Genomic DNA, 18,129 nt, shown 5'->3' with positions numbered 1-18,129 from the left:
CACTCGACTCTATGGTCTTGGAGGACCGGAGCTACGTCAAAAGACGTTGCCTAGCAACCGGTTTAAAGGGCCGCTTTTTTTTTTCTTTTTTTTTTTCCTCTTTCAACAATTTTTTTTTTTTCTTTTTTAGTGTAGTTGTGAGGTGTGAGGTCTTTTTGACCCCAGATCTCACAATAAAGAGGACCTGTCATGCCTATTTCTATTACAAGGGATGTTTACATTCCTTGTAATAGGAATAAAAATGATCAAAACATTTTTTTTTTAAAACTGTATAAAAATAAAAAAATAATAAATAAAATAAATAGGAAAAAAAAAAATTAAAGCGCCCTGTCCCCGTTAGCTCGCTCGCAGAAGCAAACGCATACGCAAGTCCCACTCACATATGTAAACGGTGTTCAAACCATACATGTGAGGTATCGCCGCGATCGTTAGAGCGAGAGCAATAATTTGAGCCCTAGCGCTCCTCTGTAACTCTAAGCTAGTAACCTGCAGAAATTTTTAAAATGTTGCCTATGGGGATTTTTAGGTACCAATGTTTGGCGCCATTCTGTGAGCATGCGCAATTTTGAAGCATGACATGTTGGGTATTTAATTACTCGGCGTAACATTATCTTTCACATTATGGAAAAAAATTGGGCTAAATTTACTGTTTTCTTATTTTTTAGTTCAAAAAAGTGAATTTTTTTTTAAAAAATCGCATTTTGAAGACTGCTGCGCAAATATGGTGTGATAAAAAATATTGCAACGATCTCCATTTTATTCTCTAGGGTCTCTGCTAAAAAAAAATATATAATGTTTGGTGGTTCCAAGTAGTTTTCTAGCAAAAAAAATGATTTTAGTTTGTAAACACCAAGTGTGAAAAATAGGCCCAGTCTTAAAGTGGATAAATGGACAACTTTGTGTAAAGCGCTACTTGGATGTTAGGCCTATGTATGTGGCCAGGCTGTGAAAAAGTGTTACACATGTGGTATCGCCATACTCAGGAGGAATAGCAGAATGTATTTTGGGGTGCAATTTTTGCTATGTACATGCTATGTGTTAGAAATATTGCATAATTGGACAGCTTTGTGTAAAAAAAATGTGTTTTCATTTTCTTTCCACATTTTCCAAAAACTTGTGGAAAAAAATGACATATTCAAAAGACTCATTATGCTTCAAAAATTATACGTTGGGCTGTTTGCTTTCCAAAATGGGGTCATTTTATGGGGGTTTCCATTGTCCTGGTGCTCCAGGGCCTTCAAAAGTGCGATAGGTTGTCAGGAAATTATATGTGTAATTTGTGCTCCTAGAATGCCGGACGCTGCTACTTGGATGTTAGGCCTCTGTATGTGGCCAGGCTGTGAAAAAGTCTCACACATGTGGTATCGTCATACTCAGGAGGAGTAGTAGAATGTGTTTGGGGTGTAGTTGCAAGTATACATGTGCTGTGTGAAAGAAATAACCTGTTAATACGGCAATTTGTAAAAAAAAAAAAAAAATCTTCGTTTTGCAAAGCATTGTGGGAAAAAATTACAACTTCAAAAAACTCACCATGCCCCTTATTAAATACCTTGGAATGTCTACTTTCCAAAAAGGGGTCATTTGGGGGGTATTTGTACTTTCCTGACTTTTTAGTGTCTCAAGAAATGAGATAGGCCTTCAGTACATCAGGTGTGATCAAGTGTGATCAATTTTCAATGATTCGCACCATAGCTTGTGGACTCTATAACTTTCACAAAGACCAAATAATATACACTTACTTGGGTTATATTTACCAAAGATAAGTAGCAGTATAAATTTTGGCCAAAATTTGTGAAGAAAAATTTCTAATTTGCAAAATTTTATGACAGAAACAAAGAAAAATGCGTTTTTTCACGATATTTTCAGTCTTTTTTTATTTATAGCACAAAAAATAAAAAACCCAGTATTGATCAAATACCATCAAAAGAAAACTCTATTTGTGTGAAAAAAAGGACACAATTTTTGTATGGGTACAGTGTTGCATGACTGAGTAATTCTCAGTCAAAGTGTGAGAGCGCTGAAAGCTGAAAATCGGTCTGGGCAGGAAGGGGGTGAAAGTGCACTGTAGGCAAGTGGTTAAACACTGTGTAATTACTGAAACTGTGCTGGATCCTCGACTTTAGTCCAGAAGATCCAGGACTGTAGAACTGCTTGACTTGTAACACTGCAATAGCTCAGAGTCACTGAATGGCTCCCTCCAGCACTGCACTGGCTCCTTGTAAGTGCGTGTACTGCTGCAACTCTCAACTGGCTCACTTCACACTGTGCACTAACACTTTAGGGCCCAAACCACAGGTGCCCCCTTTACACTTTAATCTCTTCAGGGTCCACTGACTATGTACCCCCTCTGTCACTTCAGGGTCCTCAACCTAGGTACCCCCTTTCACTACTAGCTGGCACTGGATCCCCGAACCTCTACCGGAGTGGTCCCCTCTAACTTCAGGCAGACCCCCAGGGACAATCCTCAGTACTCACGACCTGTGTAGGCTTTCCTGGGACTGGACGCCTCTGATTTTCCGCAGGTTCTCGGCACCCCGGATCCCCTCAGCTTAGCTCAGCACTCTCTGGATCTTCAGGCAGCACCCCGAGATCCTCCTCCTCAGACAGGAGGGGAGACAGCTGTTCTCTCCCTCCTGGGACTCTGCTCCCGCCAAAGACATCGTGTCATGCTCTACCCCAAATTTATACCCACTCCCAGAATGCTTTGCAGCATAATATGCTTTCTGGGGTAGTTACAAGCCTGGATGTGTCCCCTGATTGGGTTTCCTCCACCGCCCTATGAGAAGCTTTTAACAGGAGCCAGTGGGGAGACTCCCCCTTCAGCAGGCACACCTGGAAACCATGACACACTGACTAATGAATCACAGCCCTTCTGTTAGGCAGACATGGCCCACTATACCTTTACCTAGCACCTACCTGTAGGGTGCTACACATGTAAAACAATTTTTTCTTTAAATGTACTCATTTAAAATGTTAATTAGCATTTTCTCAAGCACCTTGCTTTTGATTAGCTATTATATATGTTAAAACCTATTCTTATTAATTTAATTGGTTTAAATATTCATACCTTGTTTTATAAATGGATAGTTAAAAAAGGTACGAAGTTAGAACGTGATACTATATATTTTTTTTACGTGTCATTTTATCAGATGTGGTGAAAAAGACTTGTTCTTACATCTAATTAAAAGTTAATGTGTTTTTATTGAGCACTGCAATTACTGAAAGTTGTCCAGGACAGTTATCACTGCATTCAACACTTTATAAACACATTCTTACAAGCTGATGCTTCCAACACTTGATTTACTTATATAAAATTTATATTAAAAGGCAGCCTGCACAATGCAAATCACTTGCTCAGTATAACATATGATATTATTCCCCAGGGGCGTAACTACAGGGGTTGCAGGGGTTGCAATCGCTACCGGGCCCCATGCTCCAGGGGGCCCGGTAGCAAACCAGTGGGTGAACTTCCAGGATCGCAAAGGTCACACTTGCGACTGGACCCTGGCATTGCACCACTGTGGGGAGGCCCCAAGATTGCAGGAAGGGGGCCCACAAGATTGCAGGAAGGGGGCCCACTGCAGAACTTGTGAAAGAATCCTGCTGCGGGACCGTAATAAAAGGCCATGCAACAAGTGTAAAGAGCCCCAGGATTAGTGGGAAGAGCCCTGGGCTTGAAGGTAAGGGCCCCGGCCAGGGGTCTGGGGGGCCCTTCATGGTTTCTTGCATCAGGGCCCTGAAGGTTCTAGTTACGCCTCTGTTATTCCCTATCTATATATTTAGACAAAAATGAAGTTTTCTATGTGCGGGGAAAGGACTGCTTTACAGCATGCAGTTTGTGCAAAAGAGGAGTGTGGAAGGGTATGACAGGGGGCAGTATGTGCAGAAGAGGAGTGTAGAAAGGTATGACAGTTGGCAGTATATGCTGGAGAGGAGTGTGGAAGGTTATGGTAGTGAGAAGTATATGCCAGAGAGAAATGTAAAGGGAGGAGAGGAGAGTAGAGGGTACAACAGCAGGCGTAGAGGGTATGTACAGCACAAAAGGGCAGGTTGTATATGTGGGAGAGGAGTGTGGAGGAGTATGACAGTGGGCAGTATGTGTAAGAGAGCAGAGCAGAGGGAGGGGTATAGAGGGTAAGATAGCAAGCAATATGTACAGGAGAAAAGGGCAAAAGGCTTGACAGCAGGTGATATTGGCAGGAGAGCTTTGTAGAGAGTATGACAAAGGGCAGTATGTGCTGAAAAGGATTGTGGAGGGTATGATAGTGAAGAGTATGTTCAATAGAGGAGTGCCCACTTTTAAACCCTCTGCATTTCTTTCCTCAACATACTGCCTACTGCCTACTGCCTACTGTCATATCTTCTATTAGTGATAGTATGATGGGGAGCAGTATGTTCAGGAGGGGAGTGTGAAAAGTATGATGATAAGTAGCATGTGCAGGAGAGGAGTGCTAAGGTTATTACAGTAGTCAGGACAGGAAACAGTATGTGCAGAATAGGAGAATGAAAGGCAAGACAGTAGACAGTATGTGAAGAGGGTAATAAAGTTCAAAATATCTAAATAAATAAGTAGAGGATGGTGGGTTTGATCGGGCAGTATGCGCAGGAGAAAAATGTGGAAGGTATGACACCAGAGTGTATGTGCAGGGAAGGAATAGAGATGGTAGGACATTGAGCAGTAGATACAGAAGAGGATGGTTTAGACAGTATGTTCGAGAGAGGGGAGCAGATGATAGTATAGCATGCAGTACATGCAGCAGAAGTGCAGCAGATATGATGGTGAATAATGTGTCCAGGAGAAGAGTGGTTAGGTTATGATAACAGGTAGTATATGCAGGGGAGGTGTGCAGAGGATATGACTGTGGGCAGTATGCACTGGAGAGTGCTAGGGGTATTATTGCTGCAATAGATACAGGAGAGGATTGCAGAGGGTATAACGATGGGCAGTATGTGTAACAGAGAAATATGGAGGGTATCAAAGTGCGCAGTATGTGTAACAGAGAAATATGGAGGGTATCACAGTGGGCAGTATGTGTAACAGAGAGATATGAAGGGTATCACAGCGGGCAGTATGTGTAACAGAGAAATATGAAGGGTATCACAGTGGGCAGTGTGTGTAACAGAGAAATATATAGGGTATCACAGTGGGCAGTGTGTGTAACAGAGAAATATGGAGGTTATCACAGTGGGCAGTGTGTGCAGAAGAGGCATTTAGAGAACATTGATAAAGTGGATATGAGGGCTTGGCATTAAACATAGCATGGAGGAGCGGGAAGAATGGGAAGGGAATTCTAGGGAAGGTAGTATAAACAATAGGGGGAGAGGGAGATAAGAGAGGAAGGAAGTGGACAGAATAAAAGTGTGGACAAGAAAGGGTAGGGGGAATCCAGAGAATTCAATGCTGACACTGGGAGCTTTCAGAGAACTTAGTTGAAGGTGAACTCTAATCTTACCTTTTTTCCCAACACCTATATCAGCAACTGATTACACATTTCGTTTTTTTACAAAATTTGCATCTCCACAATATCACCTTTTAAAGCTGCAGCAACTATCCCGTACCCACTTTTTTTTCCTGCCTGAATAATTTCAGCCATCATTAATCCCTCTCCTTCTGATTCATTCTGTCATTGGGCTGCCTCTCGCAGCTTTTAGCTTTCTCTGCTAGCCATAATTTTTAACCCACTCTGGCCAAATTCATTTCCCAATTCCTATATAATATATATACTGTATATATCCACACATATCCACACACACACACACATAAAAAGACATTAGATATGAAGCATAAAAGTCTGCTTATATAAAAAGAACAATTCTTTTTTAGAAATTCAAATGTGTGAGTACATGGTTAAAACATTGCAAGCTGTTTTTAGTGCAATGGAGCATCTGATGTGCCTTCGATTGTCATAAATTTCTAAAAGATAGACATGGGTATTAAAGCATGTATAGTAAAGAAAAAATATGATAGAAATCAGGTAGGAAAAACCTCTAATGAATTGAAAGTCTGAATTACACTATTCTTTTTTCACAGACACAACCATATGGATTACGCGGAAAAAAACAACAACAAAACAAATATATATCCCCAGTGAGATCAGTACATTAACAAACAAACTGTGCAGATGCTACAGGATCATTATTCTGCTATACAATTTCCATCATAAATAAACTGTAGTGAATAATGTAATTAATATAAAACAAACAGAAAAAGTTGCGGTTGTCGAAATGAACTTAAAGTAGTTCTAAAGGCTTTCTTTTAAAAAGATGAAAGGAAATAACAAACATGTCATACTCACCTGCTGCCTGCAGTGGTTTTGCACAGATCCTCCTCTTCTCAGCTCCCTCGCGAGTGCACTTGGCCCCTCCCACCGAGTGCGAGCAGAGTAAGCAGCTTGCAATGGGGGCACCCAAGCAGACTCATTCCCAAACGGCGGCTCTGCAAATCCATTCACAAAAAAAGCTGTGGCTCAGCCAGACCCCCTCTTACACCAATGAGGAGGGAGAGTATCTGGAGAGCCGAGGCTCTTGTGCACATCGCTGGATTAGGATAGGACTCAGGTGAGTATGGATGGGGGGGGGGGCTGCTCTGCAGAGGAGGTTTTTTACCTTCATGCATAGAATGCATGAAGGTAAAACCTTGAGCCTTTAGAACCACTTTAAATAGATGACACAATGTTTTAATGCATTTAGCTTCTAGCCAGCTGTGTTTTTTTTATTTGTATGGAAATTGTCTACCATATTTGGATTTTTTCCATATTCCATTCTAATTCAGTTTTACCTAACCTCCTCCACAGCGACAGATCATTATACAGTTAATTCCTTCCTGTCCCAGCATTAGCAATAAATGTCTCTGCCTTGCCAGTTTCTACTGCAACAGATCACCGAATGGCTCCACCTTTCCTGATAATGAGAAGGTGCTTTTTTAGATGTCAATAGTTGCATACCTACAGGCTCCAGTAATGAAAGTCTAACACCTATCACATGCACTGGCTTACAAACCTAACAATTAAACTATTCCACTTTACTTCATTGTTCACTTCAAACATCTATACATATGAAGAAAAAGCACAGTTTTTAAAGGTGTTTTTAAGCAAACATAGTTACACTATGGGAGCTATTTCTAAAAAGAAATATCATAGCCATTCATCCAATATGTATTTGCTATTTCCCTCTAGTGTTCTCTAGAACTGATACATTTTGTCTCTTGTTACAAAGAGCAGTATTTTCTATGCTCCTCAGCTCTATCTAGTGGTCACAATGTGGTATTATACTACTGCCCTTTAGGTAGCTTAATGAGCATTAGTTTTAGCCCTATTTGCACTGAACGATTGCAAATGCATATGTTTGGGTGAATGGCTATACAAATCTATTATAAATAAACCTCATAAATTCACCTTTCTTCACATTTTTTTACATCACCCCTTTTTTTGTAGCTATTGGTTTAGGTTTGTTTTTTTTTATTTTTTAAACTAAGGTGTTACATCCTTTAGATCAGGGGTCTTCAAACTATGGCCCTCTAGTTGTTCAGGAACTACAATTACCATCATGCCTAGTCATAGCTGTGAATGTCAGAGTTTTACAATGCCTTATGGAATGTGTAGTTCCGCAACAGCTGGAGGGCCGTAGTCTGAGAATCCCTGCTTTAGATTTACAAGTGACATCATGTCTAAAGCTAACAGAAAATAGAACTTCTAGATAAATTCCAGTATTGAGAGGGCTTACTCTCTCCTAGATTACAAAAAGGCCCATTTATTCACCCAAGCATAACAATGAGATCTCAGCTATGACACATTATATTTACCCTGCATCGGCTCCTGATGAGTGGAAAGAACCCACGAAACGCGTAGAGCCTTTTATGATGCTATGCAATTACTACCATCTGATGTTTTACTTGTTCATACAACCAATATCCATCAATGCATCTTGATAGAGAAGTCTAGGTCAACTTATAACACCACCCACACCACGGTGGTGTGGTGATATGTCTTAGTGACACACCTTCTCATTCAAAGAGTTTTCTATATTTTCATGACTATGAAAATTGTAGAGTCACACTTCAAGAGGTAGTCACCTGAAATGGTCTTTCAACAGTCTTGAAGGAGTTCCCAGAGATGCTTAGCACTTGTTGGCCCTTTTGCCTTCACTCTGCAGTCCAGCTCACCCCAAACCATATTGATTGGGTTCAGGTCATCTGGCGCAGCACCCCATCACTCACCTTTTTTTACACAGCCTGGAGGTGTGTTTGGGGTCATTGTCCTGTTGAAAAATAAATGATGGTCCAACGCAAACCGGATAGAATAGCATGCCGCTGCAAGATGCTGTGGTGGCCATGCTGGTTCAGTATGCCTTCAATTTTGAATAAATCCCCAACAGTGTCACCAGCAAAGCATCCCCACACCATCACACCTCCTCCTCCATGCTTCACGGTGGGAACCAGGCATGTAGAGTCCATCCGTTCACCTTTTCTGCATCGCACAAAGACACAGTGGTTGGAACCAAAGATCTCAAATTTGGACTCATCAGACCAAAGCACAGATTTCCACTGGTCTAATGCCCCTTCCTTGTCTTCTTTAGCCCAAACAAGTCTCTTCTGCTTGTTGCTTTTCTTTAGCAGTGGTTTCCTAGCAGATATTCTACCATGAAGGCCGGATTCACACAGTCTCCTCTTAACAGTTGTTCTAGAGATGTGTCTGCTGCTAGAACTCCGTGTGCCATTGACCTGGTCTCTAATCTGAGCTGCTGTTAACCTGCGATTTCTGAGGCTGGTGACTCTTGGTCTTCCTTTCCTGGGGCAGTCCACATGTGAGCCAGTTTCTTTGTAGCACTTGATGGTTTTTGTGACTGCACTTGGGGACACTTTCAAAGTTTTCCCAATTTTTCGGACTGACTGACCTTAATTTCTTTAAGTAATGATGGCCACTTGTTTTCCTGTACTTAGCTGCTTTTTTCTTGCCATAATACAAATTCTAACAGTTTATTCAGTAGGACTATCAGCTGTGTATCCACCTGACTTCTGCACAACACAACTGATGGTCCCAACCCCATTTATAAGGCAAAAAATCACACTTCTTAAACCTGACAGGGCACAACCTGTGAAGTGAAAACCATTTCAGGTGACTACCTCTTGTTGAAGTGTGACTCTACAATTTTCATAGCCATGAAAATAAAGAAAACTCTTTGAATGAGAAGGTGTGTCCAAACTTTTGGTCTGTACTGTATATATATATATATATATATATATATATATATATATATATATATATACTGTATATATATATGTACTATGGGCTATTAATGAGCAATACTATTTATTCATTATATTTTGAAATGACTCAATATGTGCATGTGTACAAAAAAACATATTTTACATTGATTTTTCATCACTTTATAGCTGCGTGCTTCATTTAAAAATCCCAAACCTACCTCCTCATTTATATGACACATTACAGCTAGGCTAGGTTAAAATTACTACTACCTAAAAATCTCCTGCTTCCTAAAAAAAAAATAAAAAAACTGAGACATACAAAACCATGCACAGATCACATGCATCCTCTCTGAACAGCAAAAATATTACACCACATACTTGTTGTATAACTGACTTACATTTGTTTTCTAGGAAACTTTGGTAACTAGTATGTTTTTTATGGTGAAGATAAATAACCAATTGTTATATTTCATTCCCAGGCTCACGCTGTGATGGTCAGTTTCTGCTAACTGGAGATGAAGGAACATTTCATTCTCAAAATTATCCGGAAAATTACAAGCCAAATCTATTTTGTCGGTGGATAATAAGGTAAGTGCAATTTAATCTTTAAACTGATTACAACTTATTTGATCATTTTTGTATTTCTGTTACACATTTTAAGCAATTTCATGTAATAGCTAACAGAAAATGCTCAAATGCTCAAATTTGTTTTGTAACAGTTATCCTTAAAAGGCAAGACCTCCCTTCCCCATCAAGTTCTCCACTCTTCTGCCCTCAAATAATTAAAATCTTTGCTGTTAGGTCCTTGAGTGCCACACAATCTCATCACAGAAAGTCTTCTGCTCAGTCTGTTCTTGCCTACATGGAAGAAAAATATATTTTAAATAAATATTTTTTATTTTTTCCCAAATATATAGGAATATATTTGAAATGCTACAATTTTGGCCATATTCAATATATTTCTAAATATTTTTTCCCTAAATATATTGGAAATACATTTTTCTTCCATATGGGTGTCCAATATATTTAAAGTTCTTTCTTCAGGAAGCCTGTCTATAATTGAGGCCCATGGGAATTGATTTCCCTTAGGGAAATTAACATACATTTATGGACCAATGAGAGTGCTGAGTGTCTTTTTTTTCTCATTTCTTGGGGAAGACACATTGAAAGCTGGTAGCCTTGTAAATGGAAGATGTTTTGTTTGTTGGACCCAAGGTTTTATTTTTCTGTTAGAGAGGGACTGGAACTGTACAGTTTGTGGCAGACAGCCTAGGAGTTATTTTTATGTTTCTCTTTCTGTGGAAGGCAGTCTATGTGTATTTGATGCTAGAAATGCAATAAAGCTAATTGTAAGCAGCTGGAAACCTGAACTGCTGTGAGGACTCTCACTAGCTCTGCAAAACCTCCACTGAGACTGTCTACCTCAGGAGGCAGTGAAAGCTAAGTCACTAAAGGTGCTTTCGAATTCACATATTCTGTTCTAAGTCCGATGGAAAGCTGGTGTAGAATAGTGGGAAATAGAATGCATATCTTATAATTGGCTGCTAGGGTCTATTTTTTTCACTTCTCTTGTCAAAAATGCATGCTTTATTGTTTAAGTTACTAATCCCTCAACTTTCCAAAACAATAATAAGGACACCTTTTAACGCAAACTATGTAATTGAAGCAAACATTCATACTAGGCCCACCCTTATGCATTATTAATATTGGAAAAATGATTGATTATGCCAATTAATGTTTTTGTTTTTATTTTTTAATACTGACTTTTCAAAATGCAATAATTTAGAGACTTTATGAAACTTTTAGTGTAGTTTAACACTTTTGCAAATGAAATACTAAAATTATTTATAGAAACCAAAAAGAGGGGGAAACTGAGGAGGGAAAAAGGGGTCTTTTTCTTAAAGGAGAGGCAGCCATTTTAAATGTGGGCAGTTGGAAGTCATGTATTAAGGCTTGTTTTATAAAGCATTGCCTTTTTGAGGAAATGAATATTCCACATCGGTGATCCCAGAATACACAGATGATAGAAAAGGAGGTTGGGATTATAACGGACTAATTGTCAGAAGTTTGTAGGTAAGCCAAGGGAAAAACAAAGAAGAGATATTAAAATTTAACAATATTTATTCAAGGAATGATAAAAGTCGACATATAGAAAATGGGAGAAGTAATACAGTACAACATGTTTCACATATGTCGTGGTAGTAGTCGATCGAACGGGTGAATGCCTGTGTTCAATGCATTTCGCCTTCAGCTTCGTCAGGAACTCTGGCGTAATATATTCACCCTTTTATGGAATTAGGACTACATTAAGACCTTCAAAGTGTATACGTGAAAAAGAGAAAAAACATATATCAATACAGATTCATATCTTGATAGTGGAAATGATCTACAATATTCATTTTAACCCTGGTATAGAAATATACAGAGTCATAAAAGAAAGAACATATAGCTTACCACACTTAAAAATGTTGTGCCTAGTACATGGAAAAGTTGGACCAGAGATTGCGTCTCCCAATAGCTTGCCTTATGGCTCCAAAACAAACAATCCCAGGCAGGGCCCATTGGGGGTCCTCCATGGAGGTGGTTAAGAGGTATGGATTGGGCCAGTCTTGAATGGGTGCCACCACAACGGACAATAGGTGGAGCCCGGAGTTCTGTGGACAAAAATAATATGCATTGTATAGCATGTCTGATGTCATACAGAATTGTTTAAAATGGGTAGACATCAAATGTTGTATGGTAAATGATTGAAGCTCCGAAGGGGTTAAAAACAGGGATAACGGCAAAAAACATATACTACAGAACTGCCAAAACTAGGGTCAGCTCTGGGACTGGACATGAAAAATAGGGTTATTAAATCAAATGTCCCATCCATGTTCAAACTATCGGGTCTGTAGGGGCAGCAGCTGAGAGCATTTCCTCTAACGGGTTGCCCAATAGAAGTATATGTGCAGGGATAATATATAGTCTGGTCGACAAGCGGAACCCAGACGCTCGCTGTCCCCAAAGCAGGGCTAGAGTATAGGGGGTGGTCAGACAAAATAAATCAAAGAGAAGCCCAGTGTAGTGCGGGCTTGGGTGGCTTACCTTACAACCGGTGAAGCCGCGGGTCGGGAGAGCCGCCATGACTCATCCTCCCGCGCCCGCGGCTTAAGACTGGTCCAGCCGGAAGTGACGTATGTCCGCAATCGTCACTTCCGGCGCGGGCGCCATACTGTCGGATGTCCGCCACTAGAGGTCAATTGGTCTCTGTGGCAGAACACCCGCGCCGGCCGTGTTAGCCGGAGGGGACAAACACAAAAGCTGCCCCCTGCTTTGCGCCCGAATCCATACCTAGAAGCGAGCCAATGGACAAGCAGGGAGCGAATCCGGATCCATTACATTGATAGATACACTGTTAGAAAACTGCAAAATTGTATTAAGTAAATTTAACAAACAGAGGAAAAACAGAACAAAAACAACCCTTGATGGGTTATAGTAAATATGCAGCACTAGGAAATTATCAAGGACATACATGTCCTACTGATAATTCCTATATAAACATCAAACAGGCAACTCTTAGTATAAAGTGAAAAAGGGGATAGAGAATGAGGAATGAAGAAAAATGGGAAAGGAGGGAAGGGCGGGAAGGAGTAGAAAAGTGGGGGAAAAAGGAGGAAAAAAAAAATATTATTAAAATAAAATGATAAATTCATTCACCTGTCATAGGATATAGTCAGGGCTAACGAACAAATATAACGGTAGGAGTATCCCATATTATGAAGGTTCTCAGAAATGGTCCCCCTGATGCCCAAGAACGGACCCATAAGAAGAATAAGCATAGCATCCCCATACCTGCCTTCCTCCAACATGTAAGAAAGTTTAGTAGGGAACATTGGTCCCCGTTTGGAGGTTCGGTATAACCTATATGTCAGATAGGGTAATAAAAAGCATAAAGCAAAAAGAAACAAATGAACAATGATCATAAAATGAACAAATGGGCCTCCAAAAATGAGGCTTTCAGAAGGTAAAACAGTAAGATGGATTTGACTGCTGACAAGTTGCAAATTATTGTGTATTGAATCATAAAATAAGTATCTACATAGGTTTATATTAATGATTTATTCAATGATGGGGGCCGCTGTTGGGACAACCTAGGGGGGAAAAAAAAAAAATTATAAAAGGTTCAGAGGTCTAAAGGAAGGACTTATACGAGACAGCAGTATTAAGTCCTGGCCAATGGGTGGCCTGTAGATTGAAGATCCACATAGCCTCTTTACGGAGGACTTTGTTATCGAAGTCACCCCCCCGTGGATTGGAGGGGATGACTTCGAGAACAGCGAACCTGACGTAGTCGGGATCAAAGTCATGATGCACAACGACGTGCTTACAGATGGGTGTATAGATGAGACCAACCTCGAGATATTAGAGGTGATCCTGTATACGTTTGGCAAGTTTGCATTTGGTCTTTCCTACGTAGAAAGCCCCACACTTGCAGAGGGCGATGTAAATCTGTTCCTATGTCCAGCGACCCCCTCCTCAACCATATACTCCTTTGGAGAAGATACTTCGACGATGTACTTATGGTGTGGACGGGCTCGCTGGAAGAATTACAATGTTTCATGCTATTCATAGGTGAAAATTCTTTCAACCTTAAATTTACGATGCAGTGGCAAAAGAAATTTTATTAAAGTTTAAATAGAAAACATACATAATATGTACGATACATAAGAACAGATACATGAAATGAAATGTATACAGAAAAAGTGAGGTTGTCATGATAATACAGAGTTGACATAACAGTGCAAAAAAAAAAACGGGTAGATTATACATCAGTGTGATCGTGGTGGGTTCAAGCAAATTATTCGGATATACAACTAGGCCAGGTGTCAGTATAACCTGTATGACGGGGTCCCTTGACGCAGGGGTCCCGTCTAACTGAGGGCAGGCATGGAGGAGAAATCATGAGCCACAGCGGCATCTTTTACTGGGTATTGTTAGCCAGGTTGCGTACAGGGTAGGGGATGAAATTGGCCAAGAGGCAGGAAAGGACCCACTGGGTATAGAGTTATGAGACGGTTTCACTAGACAAAGAGGACAAACAGCAGAATGGGTGGGAGAGAGGGGGAGGGGAAGGAGGGGAGGGAGGGAGAAGGAAGAGGGAGGGGAGGTGGGGGGAGGGTGTAAAGGAAAGAGGGGAAGGGGAGGGGTGGTGGGATAAAAAAAAAGGGGGGTGGGGGTTGGGGACAGAGAGGGTAAGAGGGGATGAGGGTGGGGCGGGACAGGATCAGAGGTGTGGCAGTGGATCACCTTAAGTTGGGTAACCATGTGGGGATAGAATGCGACTATATTCTCTAGTCTTGGTAGAATGTACAAGTTTACGTGGGGGGGCCCTTGGTCTCCATAATTGTTTTGTATGTGGTGGTGTCTTTGAACCGGATCCAGTCTATCCATAAGGCTGTGAATTTGTGAATTTGATCGTTTGAAATGCTGATTAGTTCCTCCATTACCTCAATTCTATTGAGTCTAAGGAACCACTCCCTAGACGATGGGATGGAGGTTGATTTCCAGTGGCAAGGTAAGCAAAGTTTAGCAGCATTTAGCATGTGGCGGGCAAGAACGGGCCTGCGTGCTTTATGAGTGTCTGGGATATGGTTGAGAAGGAAGTGGCCAGGGGTCAAGAGAAGGTCACAAGATGTGACTTCACGCACCAATCTGTGTACCATCTCCCAAAAGGGTTGGATAATGGCACAGTTCCACCAGATGTGAAGCATGGTGCCTGGTTCCTTCTGACATCTCCAGCAGGTGTCTGGAACTCCCGGTTGGAATTTATGAATTCTGTCTGGTGTTCTGTACCAGCGTGTTAGGATTTTATACCCATTTTCTTGGGTTGTGACGTTGACAGAGGCCTGATGGACTGAACGACAAATAGATTCCCAATCTTTCTCAGAAAGAGAAAGTTGGAGGTCACGGGACCAGGCCTGCGCGAAGGGGGCAAGAGAAGCTGGAGGGGCGTCAAGTAAGTGGCCATAGAGTTCAGAGATCAGGTGTCGCTGGGGTTTGGCTCGGATGCTAATATCCTCCAGAGGAGTCGGGGATCTCGACCACTCTCTGGAAGCTGCGGTGGTGTTAAGAAAATGTCGTATCTGAAAGTAGGACCAAAGTGGGAGGTTGCAAGGGGCTAGAGAACGGTTGACCTCTTCCCATGATAGGAGAATCCCATCTTTAAAGAATTGTTGGGCCAGTATTTCTTGGTGGGGCCAACTGTGACGAAGGAAGTTTATGGAGTTGCCAGGTGGAAATGCGGGGTTCAACCTCAAGGAGGTCAGGGGGCCCACATGCGGGTCAATTTGGAGCTTTTTCCGCTGTTTATCATGGGCCAGTAGTGGTGGGCCAATTAATGGGTGGCGTTTAAGAGTTGGAGAGACCGCAGAGAGGGGCATCCAGGCCAGCAGGTGAAGCGGGATCTCCGAGAAGGTGTTTTCAAGATTAACAACCAATTTGCAAGAGGAGTGGAGATTCCAGTCCAGAAGTCTAGCCAGGATGCAGGCCTTGTGATAGGTTTGCAGATCAGGGAGACCCAGACCCCCCTTGTGTTTAGGGGCCGTCAGGCGGGTGAGTTTGATCCTGGGAGGTTTCCCATCCCATAAGAAGTGAGAACTATTAGTCCGAAGGGTCGAGAAAAACGATGTCGGGAGTTGGATGGGAGCCGCCTGAAAAAGATACAACAGTCTGGGAAGAATGGACATCTTAAGTAGGGCAGCTCTGCCGAACCACGAGATGCGTAAATTCTTCCACGTCCGCAAGTCTCTGCAGATAGACGACAGCAAAGGCTTATAATTGGAATCAAAGAGAGAATCGAGGCGACGAGGTATATGTATGCCCAGATAAGGGATGGAGGCTGGTGCCCATAGGAAGGGAAAATTGGCTTTGCATCTCTCCACGTCTGTATCAGGGAGCGTGACATTCAGGGCCATGGATTTGGAATAATTCACTTTAAGGTTTGAAAGGGAATGGAAGAGTGTGAGGTCTTGGAGTAAGTTGGACAAGGAGACGTGTGGTTGGGAGAGAAAGAGCAGCATGTCGTCTGCAAAGGCCGCCACCTTATGGGTGGTGTCACCAATCGGAATCCCGCGGATATTGGGGTTTGAGCGGATCATATTTAAAAAAGGTTCCAGGGAGAGAACAAAGAGGATGGGGGACAGAGGACACCCCTGTCGCGTGCCATTGGAAAGATGGAAGGCGTCCGACAGGTGGCCATTGACCCGTACTCGGGCTATTTGAGTGGTGTATAAGGCGCGTATGCTGAGTAGCATTCTCTCCCGCAGCCCTAAGGATGTCAGCATAGATAAGAGATAGTCCCAGGCCACCCTGTCGAACGCCTTTTCCGCGTCCAGGGAGAGAAAAAATCCAGGGAAGTTATGGGAGGTGAGCCAATGGTGGACGTTGAGAGCCCTAGTAGTGTTGTCCCGCGCCTCCCTTCCCGGGATGAACCCAACTTGGTCTAAAGAGACCAGGGATGGGAGGAGCGGGACAAGACGGTTTACCAAAATTTTTGCATAAAGTTTGGCGTCAACATTTAAAAGGGAGATAGGACGATAACTGGAAACAAGCGCATCGTCCTTGCCCTCCTTCGGGATCACTGTGATATATGCCTCTAAAAGCGACGTGGAGTGGTGTTGGGATTCTGCAAGGCTTCTAAATGCTCTAACGAAGTGAGGTTTAAGTATGTCCTCAAAAGCTCGAAAGTAAAGCAGGGGAAGGCCGTCCGGTCCAGGTGCTTTACCCGGTTTCATTTCACGAAGAGCCCTAAAAAAGCTCCTCTGTGGTGATGGGGGATTCAAGAGCTTCGGCGTCTTGGGTGGTGAGGGAAGGCAGGCCATGAGATTTGAAGAAATTCTCAAGTTGGGCAGCCCTTGAGGCAGTCTGAGAAGGGCAGCTGTGAGCGGGGGAGAGGTTGTATAGGCCTTTATAGAAGTCTTCAAACTGGCGGGCGATATCTACATTAGAGGAGTGTAGGGTGCCAGCTGAGTCCCTGATTGTGTGGATGGAGGTGAGGTTAGTTTTGGGACGGGTGGCTCGGGCCAGAAGACGGCCACTTTTATTACCTTGCTCGTAAAACACTTTACGGCTAAGGACAAGTCTACGATGTGCCTGGAGACCCAGTAGGTCTTTCAAGCGAGTGCGGACCTCCAAGAGTTCCGATGCGGCCGCTTGAGCAAGAGAGTGCTTGTATACCGTTTCAAGGACGGTCAGTCGAGAGTAGAGGTCCTGGAGGTCACGTTGGCGTTCTTTTTTCAGGGATGCTGCTAAAGATAGGAATTCGCCTCTAATTACGCACTTATGCGCTTCCCACTGGACTAGAGGTTTAGTGTCGGGGGTGTCGTTGATCTCGAAATATTCCTTAAGTGTAGATGTCAACCTGGAGAGAACTGTCCCGTCTTTGAGGAGCGAGGGGTTCAATCTCCATGTTTTGGACTTCGTGACAAGTTCGGGAAATCGGAGTGTCATGGTTATAGGGCTATGATCCGAGAGGACTCTAGGTTCGATAGAGGCTTTCGAAAGGAATTGCAGGTCAGGCTGTGAGAGGAAAATATAATCGATCCTCGAGAATTTCGAGTGGGGGGCGGAGAAGAAGGAGTAGTCTTTGTCGTTAAGGAAGAGCATCCTCCAGGAGTCATGGAGGCGCAAGGATCGGAGCTGGAGGTGAATTTGGCGTAGCGCCCGGAATGGTAGAACCGAAGCACCAGTTGAGGAGTCCAGGAGGGGGTTGAGAGGGGCGTTAAAGTCTCCTCCAAATATCAAGAGCCCAGTAGCAAAGTCCGCGAGTTCTTGGCATACTGTTCTGAAGAAGGGTACTTGTTTGGTATTTGGCGCGTATATATTGGCCAAGGTTACTGGACGGGTGTTGAGGTGGCCTTTTACAAAGAGGAATCTGCCTTCAG

General features: G+C 42.5%; 1 protein-coding gene across 1 annotated transcript in view; it reads left to right on the top strand.

Annotated features, from left to right (window-relative positions):
• The window catches only part of TMPRSS15 (transmembrane serine protease 15), a gene marked incomplete at its 5' end in the record, with an annotated part of 640,117 nt that overhangs the window by 182,076 nt on the left and 439,912 nt on the right, over nucleotides 1-18,129 (top strand). Inside the window, 1 exon segment of the mRNA XM_082246136.1 lies at nucleotides 9,685-9,793. Coding sequence (XP_082102262.1) covers nucleotides 9,685-9,793 — 109 coding nt within the window.

Source organism: Pelophylax lessonae, assembly GCF_965119305.1.
Source record: "Pelophylax lessonae genome assembly, chromosome: 2".
Classification (NCBI taxonomy): Eukaryota; Metazoa; Chordata; class Amphibia; order Anura; family Ranidae; genus Pelophylax; species Pelophylax lessonae.
Note: the sequence above shows the minus strand (reverse complement) of the source record. Positions and strands in the feature narration are given on the sequence as shown.